General features: G+C 39.9%; 1 protein-coding gene across 9 annotated transcripts in view; it reads left to right on the forward strand.

The window, feature by feature from the left end:
- Positions 1–8,508, forward strand: part of LOC149863074 (uncharacterized) — a 347,984-nt gene extending 339,476 nt beyond the window's left edge. For all 9 annotated transcript variants that reach the window (XM_090052663.1, XM_090052665.1, XM_090052666.1 and 6 more), the window contains 2 exons: positions 1,934–2,062; positions 2,632–8,508. In XM_090052663.1, the coding sequence (XP_089908789.1) occupies positions 1,934–2,062; positions 2,632–2,711 (209 nt within the window). In that variant the 3' untranslated portion in view covers positions 2,712–8,508. The remainder of the gene's footprint in view (positions 1–1,933; positions 2,063–2,631) is intronic.
- Positions 8,509–9,479: the final 971 nt, after the last annotated feature.

The raw sequence follows: 9,479 nt of genomic DNA on the forward strand, positions 1-9,479 counted from the left end.
GAGAGGTTAACTAATTGCTGGGAACTGAAGAGTTGGTACAACCCAAAACAGTTCAAAAAGAAAATGACTTGTTTCCCCTGCTGTACTGTCCTGTGGTCAAAATCAAAGTAACTCAATCTCCAGACCTTGTGGTCTGAATGAGCAACTGAACCACACTATGCAGTGAGTAAGGCTGCACAAATCCAAAAATCTTTCCAAATGAGTCTGGAAGCAAGACTGAAACACAAGGGGGAAGCTTAGCACCAGAAATGGGAGAAAAATATCTGCTTCTTGCAAACGATAGGAGTAATTTTTATGTTCTTAAATTAGCTATAGCAACCCCCATCCACAAAAAAAACTGTTATGTTATGGGGCAGGTTTTATTTGCATTTTTATTTTCAATTAGGTTCAGTTCATCTGTGATATAACTGCGAGCAGCTGTGACTATGCAGCAGCTATAAAGATAAAAGGCCTGATTTTAATTTGAACTCTGGTAAAGCACCCATTAAACAGGCAAAATCTTAATTAAAAAAAAAGAGGATATAACAGACTTTTATGGGGGCTCTTTTTCTGTGTTAAATTAACATTGCAGACTTTCAAACAGATGTCTTAAATAGACATTGTTATTAACATGAAAATGTGGTATTACATACATTAAAATCAGGTCCAGAGGTGTTCACGGAGACCCTGTCTCGTAACATTTCCTAATTGAAAAGACTTAAGTCTCTGAGACCAAGTTAAGAATTCCCCCACACATCAGGGTAGCAGCTGAAATGGCACTAGGAAACATTTGTATTTATACAATGATGGATGTGGTAAAAGTGAAAGATCCTTTATGTTTACAGGGGGTTTGGGGAGGTGGGTAAGGTTGTTCTTTATCATTTATTTAGGACCCCACTTTCTTACCTCCTGCTAACTGTTCTTCTAAGCTTCTACCTTCAGTGCATAAAGTACCTTGAAAAATTGTGATAAAGCTTATGAGCCTAAACATGAAACCTACTCATTCATCCTTTACAATGAAAATAGATGATAATTAAAAACTTAGTGATATTGTACCTGTCTGGGGAGATCAGGTAAATAAAATGCCACAAAGTTGGCATAAAGTCTACTGGAATGGCTGTTACAAAATCATTTGCAGTTTGATGGGGCTTGTGTGGGGTTTAACTACAACGTGTCTAGAGAGTCAACGTTAGTAGTGGAAAATTTTGAAAGTCAGTAAATCTGTACGTGCTGAAAGTGCTTTCTTGAAGAAATTCCTGGCTCCCTGATGGCCAAGCCCCTGATGTGCTGGTTTTATAGAAGCTGTGTTTGCCATAGCGGGAGTTTCTTTAAGACATTTGAACAAAGAATTGGCCAGATTTGATGGTGAGGGACACATACAGGCTTCAAGGTTCCCCACAACACGTGTTGTTTATAATTGTAACTTCAATTAGGTTTCGTAGTACCAGCAGAGAGTTTGACAGCAGAGCAAGGTGCAAAATGGTCATGAGCTCTCTAACCAGATCTTCAGCCACTTGCAATGAACTAATATCAATAGCCAATATTATTTTCATCGCACCATCTGAACTCAACAGAGCTTTAACATTTTACTCCCACTTCACAAATCCTCACAGAGGTTTGCATTTGAACCCATTCCAGTGGAAAAAGCCAAGAACTATGATTTCTTGAAAGAAATATCCCTAGTTTCATGCTGTATATGGTGCTTTCCCTGAAATTCTGATACTTGCCAGTTTTACCCTAGGTTTGCTATTTCATTTCCCAGCCGCTGTTGAGGTTCTCTAATGGACTGCAGCTGCCAGTTCGGACACTTGTTGCCCATCTCCTCCCCTTTTTTCCTCCCCTTCCTTTTCTTGTCAGACCCTCTTCTTCAGTGGGACAAAGTTGCTCAGTGGCAGAACTATTTATAGTTTGAAATCTGTGTATTAAACATTTCTTAAATATATTCATTTTCCAGAATGCAAGTCAGACCAGTACGGCCCTAACTGCTCTCTACAATGCCAGTGTGCTAACAAATCCCAGTGTAATCCTCAAAATGGAAAGTGCAGGTGCCCTTCTAAGTGGATGGGGCCAACATGTGAAGAAGGTAACATAGAACAGAGATTGATGACCTCTCTTAATAGAAAAATGCATGCAGTTTCTATACTGAGTTAGAAGAGAATGACAGTAATAAGCCAGCTTCGTTTTTTTCCTGGGGGTTTCACTAGCTTATTCCAGTGTAACTCAGGTTCAAGGGTCCATGGCAGCAAAGACCCATGAAGGAGTTGCACCGATGTGAGCTATTCACGATACCCACTCAAATACCATTCTGTTTGGGCACCAATACGTGTGCAGGGAGGCTGCTCTGACACTATGTAATTACTGGGAGCCATTCTAATTAAAGCACCCTCCCCCCAGCTCCCAGAGTATGTGTGTAAACACCCTTTGTTACCAGACAATTCTCCATTTAGTTTGGGAAATACTTTGGGACCTGTAAATGCAAGAGGCTTTGCTATTATTCCTGAGGCTGTTCATTCTGTCTGTGCTAGGACATTGTCATAACCTAGTCCTGGTCCCCTACTTGTGGATGAAGGTGGCATTTTAATTAAGAGCAAAGTGGATAATCTATATTATATCTCAGAATTACATAACTTTTGTTTCTGTTTAATTCTCTAGGTGGCCCTGCAAAGCTTCCTTCTTATGAAGGACAAGCTCAAGAAAGAGGAAGTATTTTTCCAAGACATCAACAACACTAATGTGTGGACTACTAAACAGGCTGCTTGATATGCACAGATAGTATTTAAATTTGGATATGAGAACTGGTATTCGGTTCAGCTTGAACTGTACTGAAATATGCATATTTCTTCCTGGAAGACTACAGTGGCTATTGGATCCCAATCACAATGAGAAGTAACAGACCCATTGACAGCGAGCCACACCAAACACTAGCGATCTTCTAAACCCCGCTGACAATCAGACTGGAATTAATGTCGATGTCGTGGAATTATAAGGCCAGTAGTTTCTGCTCTGAGCATGTAGTCTGACCACTTGTGTATAGCAAGAGCCACAGAATTTCCCTGACTTAATTCTTCCTCAGACTATGGCATGTCGTTAAAATATGTGTGTATATAATCTCAATTTAAAAACTGCTTATGATGGAGCATCCACCACAGCCCTTGTTGTGAAAACAATTGCAGCATATTTCTACTCTGAATTTGTCTAACTGATGGGTCTCAAGCTTAGATCTTGTTTATAGACGTGATATATCTTCCAAAGGATAAGGTGGACTTTATCTGGCTTCTATTATGTTGCTGTCCTGGAAGTTGAGCTTATACTGGTTTATCAGAGCAAACTATTCAGTGGCTCTCTGGGAGAACATACCTTTCCATCACAGAGAAAGTTGTGTCTTTAATGGGAGGGGAAACAGGCAGAAGAAGCTGACTAATTGGCTGAAATAAGGCTTTATTTACATTCAGGGTGTTTTTAATGGTTCAACATTTTTTCAACATAAGTTCTCAGGCCCCTGAAACACATTGTACTTGAGACATAATTAACTGGTAATCATGTCTCAAGTAGTGACCTGGCTGCATATTTATAGTTTCATAGTTTCTAGGGTCGGAAGGGACCTGAGCGGATCATCTAGTCCGACCCCCTGCCCTGGCAGGAAAGAGTACTGGGGTCAAATGACCCCAGCAAGATGTTCATCTAACCTCCTCTTAACACCCCCAGGGTAGGGGCCAGCACCACTTCTCTTGGAAGCTGGTTCCAGACCCTAGCCGCCCTGACCGTGAAGTAGCACCTCCTGATATCTAACCTAAACCTACCCTCTGCCAGCTTGTGACCGTTATTCCTGGTCACTCCTGGCAGTGCTTGGGGAAACAGTGACTTCCCCAATGCCTGCTGATCCCCCCTGACTAGTTTATAACAGGCCACAAGATCCCCCCTCAGCCTTCTCTTTTGGAGGCTGAACAGGTTCAGGTCCCGCAGCCTGTCCTCATAGGGCCTGCCCTGTTGTCCCCTGATTATACGAATGGCCCTCCTCTGGACCCTCTCCATGCTGTCCACCTCCCTCTTGAAGTGTGGCGCCCAGAACTGGACACAATACTCCAGCTGTGGCCTGACCAGTGCCACATAGAGGGGGAGGATCACCTCCTTGGACCTGCTTGAGATGCATCTGTGGATGCATGCCAAGGTGCGGTTGGCCTTCCTGACTGCCTCCCCACGCTGCCGGCCCATGTTCATCTTGGAGTCAATGATGACCCCCAGATCCCTTTCCGCCTCCGTGCTGATAAGAGGGGAGTTCCCCAACCTGTAGGTATGGTGCCTACCATCAATTAATGATTAATGGTGCCTACCATCAATTAAGTATGGTGCCTATTATCAATTAATGGTGTGATAATACCAGGAATAAGTGTCAAAATTATAAAACAAAATATATGTAATAACTTTGTTACTGGTTCCTGTCAGACCTGTCACTGAACATGCAGCCTCTCCCAGCAGGGAGCCCCAATCACCCAGCCCTCTTCCCCCCAGTCCTTTGCTGAGAGCTCCAACTGCTGACAGAGCTTCCAGCCTTGGGGGCACCCTGCGCTCCTGTGCCTGGGAGCCCTGTACGCTGATGGAGCTTTCCATTGTGGAAGCATATAGTGTACCCCTGCAGCTGGGAGCTCTGATCACTAATGGGGCTCCTCGTCCAGCAGCAAAGATTTCTGGTACTGCAGGAGCCTGGGATCATGATCCGGCGCTTCTCCTGCACCAGCAAAATGACGTGATAGGATCTGATGCTTGATCCCACGGTTGCGTCTCCTGCCATGCAGGTGTGACTTGACAAGGAACGTAATTGTAGGGATTGCACATCAGATCCCTTTGCGCCTTCTTGTTAATGTCTGCCAGTGGCCTTGGTTCCTGAGAAGACATCATCGTGGTTATTGCAAAACTGGCTGGTTCTATTCTGACAGGTTATTTACTTAACATCACGCTAGGTAACTATAAAGAAATAATATTCTACATTTTAGTGTCCTAAGTCAAGTAGGGTGAAAAATGAAGTGTACCATTTAAGCCTGTACCATTGTTCTGCTATGGAAATTATACACGTGTGGGTAAGAACCTTCCTGTGTGATTAGGTAAGAAGTAGAATTTTCTTTAAAGTTTTTAGGCATATACAATCCTTAGACTCTTTAGGATAAAGAGCTCCATGTTTTAGTACTCAGTTCTCTTCATGCACCACAACAATAGCTACTTTTCAGAAAAAGGCCAATGTTATCTTAAAGCCATGCCCATGCTGCTTCCTTGCCAAGTCTGGGACCACTGCTGGGAAAGAAGCCCTGTCCACTCAGTCCTGCTAGGGTGCATGAAAGCCTGGCAGTTAGGCAATATATATATACTGAGCAGACCTGAGCTTGTGACCCAGCACTGCTCCTGAGGCTTTGTTGAAAGTCGATTGCATGTGGCCTAAGAGTCATAATTGCAATAATGGTTTTCATGTTCTTTTCTTTCAGTATTTCAGATTAAATATCAAGCACTGCTAGCTTCTCCTGTCACAGCTCTAGGAAGGCATTAGCTGTCTAGTAAGTAACAAGTCACTAATGCTCACCTGGGACTTGAGCTGAAACTAGGATCACTGGAAGCCATAGAGGTTTGGGTGGGGTTTGTCAAGCATAATGGAAGCATGATTGTTGTTATCCATCACTTAACTGCTATTGAAACCCATTCCAAAGACAGTAATGATCCTTGTGACTGTAACAGAGCTAATTAACCAGCTGTGCTTTGAGACAGAAAATCATAAGACCCTAAGTCTGATAGCCCACCAGTTTTCTTGTGTGGACATCAGTGGAGTTATTCCCATTTTTTAGTGAAATGGGGGAGACTGGAATTAGTGATTTCCTAGAACTACTCAGAAACAGGTAGGTCTCAGCAGGCCTGTGTCACTAGCTACCACCATCTTACATGTCTTTTTAACGACACACAGACCTCATTTTGTCAGGGGTGTAAATCAGTAGTAACTCCAATGAAGTGAATGAAGTCTATTAGATAAGATTTGTGCAAGAAAAGAATCAGATGCCCTGTTTTTAACTGCTGGAGAATTACAACATAAGGAAAGAGTGACGGACAGCCCTTAACTTTGCCAGTATACTTATTGGTTAGTAAATAGTTCTAAGAAACCATACTTATTGCAATGGATATGTTATGTTCAGTATTTTTCATCTGGGATGCTACTAATAGTCTGTGGAAGAAATATTTGGTTTGTTCACTGATTACCTGAAGAACAAAGAACAGACTTTGGTTAATCCTCTCTTATAAGGGTATGTAGTGTTTATTGTTTTGATATATAATAAAATGTAATATGAGCAGTTTATTAAAGAAGCAAACTTTAAGAAGCCATATCTTTAAGTAAATCTGTGTTTTTAAAGAATTTTTTCTTACTATACACCAAACCATTTAAACATGTTTGTTTACATTTTGCACAATACTTTAATATTAGCATTGTAAATATGTACTATAAATGAATAAAGAATTTGTATGTACTGTTTTTATAACAATTACACACTTAAGATGCAAAGAAAAATCCTTAAGAAAAAGTGAATAATATTGATTCTGTACTACAGTATTGGAAGTCAAATAGATCCATTTCAACATTTTAAAAAAATACTTTCCCATTTGGGTAGAAATAGCTTTTTTACTTCAAAATGAATGCTATATGAATGCTAGTAAAAGAAAAACAAAATTTGTATGTAAAAATGAAAATGAAAACATCAAAACAAAGCTCACTGAGCTGAAATAATTTTTAGATTTCCACTAGTGAAAATGTCCAGACTTCAACAATTTTTTCAGGACCGAAAAACTAGTTCTTGCAAGACTCTTGTTTTATTCGCTGTTCATGGTTATAAAGTGTTTGGAAACCTACTTGGTATGTCAAAAACGGAGGTTTTGCTTCTCTCTGGGGATGAATACACTTACCAACAGTGAAATGATGTGCCTACATAACGTTGTTCATTAAACTACATGAGCTTTTTTGGCATAGGAAAGTTAGCATCCATTGAGCTCATTTTGTCAAACTGTGGCCAATGAATTGTATTTGTTACAAAAACAGTATCATATTTTTAATGAATTATGATTCTGATTAGTAAAGGTCCAGTCTAAAACTGTTGGTAAGGGCTATGTGTATTAGTGAAACATGTTTAGAAGTGAAAACTTGAAAGAAGATGTTTGAAATACATATATTCTTCACCCATGAGCACACTCTCCTTGACAATCTGTTTCTCTATGATGTTAGTAAGTTATAACGGAGTTATTTTGCTGAGTAAAACATGGATGTTAGAGGAACTCATATATTTCATAGACATTAGGGCTGGAAGGGACCTTGGGAGGTCATTGGGCCCAGCCCCCTGCCCTAGGGGCAGGAAGTCAGCTGGGGTCAAAGGATCCCAGCAAGATAAACGTCCAAATGTCTCTTAAAGGAGTCCAGAGTAGGTGCGTGCACCACCTCTGGTGGCAGCTTGCTAGTTGCAAACCAACTTTTAGGTTATTTACAACATATGGTCTCTGAACCAAATTCTGTTTACACTGTTGTAAATCTAAATCTAACTTCAGAATTAGACTGGTATAAATGAGCAGAATATAACTCAATGAATCCAGAAGAATTCTATTCTAAGTGAGTACAAGAAGCCAGAACAACATGTTTTAGGTTAGACTTCTGTAATTATAATGTTATACTCATAGGAAAACAATCAGAATTTTTAAAATTCCCCACTCCTTGCTGCCAAAAATTATTGCTCTGCTTTTATCCTTTTTATGTTGAAGAGCCATAGCTATTAAAGTTTGCCCAGATTTCTTGCCAACCATATTATTTTGATTGGCTGCAGATTTCTGTTTGTGTAAGTAATAACCATCACAGCATCTGAAGTTGCCAGCAGAACAAACATGCAAATTATACCTTCTTACCCTTTCCATAAGATCCAAAGAGACATTTTTGGAAGAATCATTGGTTAATACTACTGATTTAACCATGACAAAGTAATCATGTTTAGTTCAGAGTTTATTCTTTTATCAAAGAGAAAGGAAGTCTTGGAATCTCTCCTGTTTTTGTAAATGGGAGTTACGTGGGAGTTAACTATGTTGTCTTGTGAATCTGTAGAGCTATAAACCTCTACCCCATTGTTTTTTAAACTTGTACAGTTAGGTCAGATACCATATTAGGCCTCAGTACTGTAAAAGGATCCCAAACACGGACACTTGCCCCACATAGAGGCTCATTGATCAACTGGAACTCCATGCAAGACAATAATCATACCATCTAATCCCTTTGCAAACCAAAGCTTTCAATTCTAAACCTCTAAAGCAATAGCCAGTGGTAAGTAAATAATAGCAGATTTGTAAAGCATAAATTGTTTATTCTGTTCTTTAGATGGCATTTAATAAGCACATGCATAGCAATAATATGTCTTTGTCAATTTATACTCAAAGCATACTTGAGATGTTATTCAAAGCTGTACTGTATTTTCTGGTGTACACATGTTTAAACGATGCCAGTTTTTTATAAATGTGTTAATAAAACTTGTTCTCATTCTCTCTTTTTTGATCCTCTTTAAGGGGGTTATGCCACAGAACACATTCTGATCTGTTACACTGACATAAATTCAGAATGAGTCCACACAAATTATGCTACTTCTGAGTGTAAGTAGGATCAGATTTTATGTAAATAATAGCAAAATGATGTATACATAAATGACTACATACACAGGTCTACGACCAGAACAACTTCTAGATGATAAACAGAATTATTTGGCATTCAGAGCCTATGGTTATGGTAGCGTCAGAAAAAATGTAGTTACATAAATCCAATCTGAAGACAATGATTACAGATTGCAGTCTTTTTGGAAGACCTGGGTATTACACACTTTGAAGGCATTGAAATCATACACCTGCAGCCTCCCATCAGACCTCTTGGACAGTTCCCAAAGCTTAATCTTTGCCATACAAATAGCTTCATTCACCTAAAGGGTATTGTCTTCTCTCACTGGAAAGAAGCAAAGGAACATATGCGCCTGCTAAATGCCAAATAATGCGGTAAGTACGGGGTGTTTAATTGGAAGTAGCATGCTAGATTGAACTCACAATGTGTAACAAAGGGCGAATAGTACATCAAGCTGTCAAATGAAAAAACCAGTAGGTAGACAGATATTGTTAACTAGATCCTGGGAGAACAGCTTTTCTGGCTTAGGTTTATTTTTAAATTTCAGTGCACACAAACTCTTAAACTGAATTGAGGTAACAGAGTTTGGTAACGGGATGCTTTTTCATTATAGTTTTCTTGATGCCATACAGTTCTAGGCCAGAAAAAAGAATCATCATAGTCACTTGCTTTGGCCTTCTGTGTAACACTGTTTATAGATTTTCACCTAGCACTTCCTGCAACCAGCTCAACAACTTTCCATACCTGAAGCTATGTTAAAACCTCTCCAAAAAGGGATTAAGCTGAGTTGCTACACTAACCTTTCCAATCTGATCGCTGCAGTTCAGATCTG

This window comes from Crocodylus siamensis, chromosome 6 (genome assembly GCF_052110815.1).
Source record: "Crocodylus siamensis isolate JL-2025a chromosome 6, ASM5211081v1, whole genome shotgun sequence".
Classification (NCBI taxonomy): domain Eukaryota; kingdom Metazoa; phylum Chordata; order Crocodylia; family Crocodylidae; genus Crocodylus; species Crocodylus siamensis.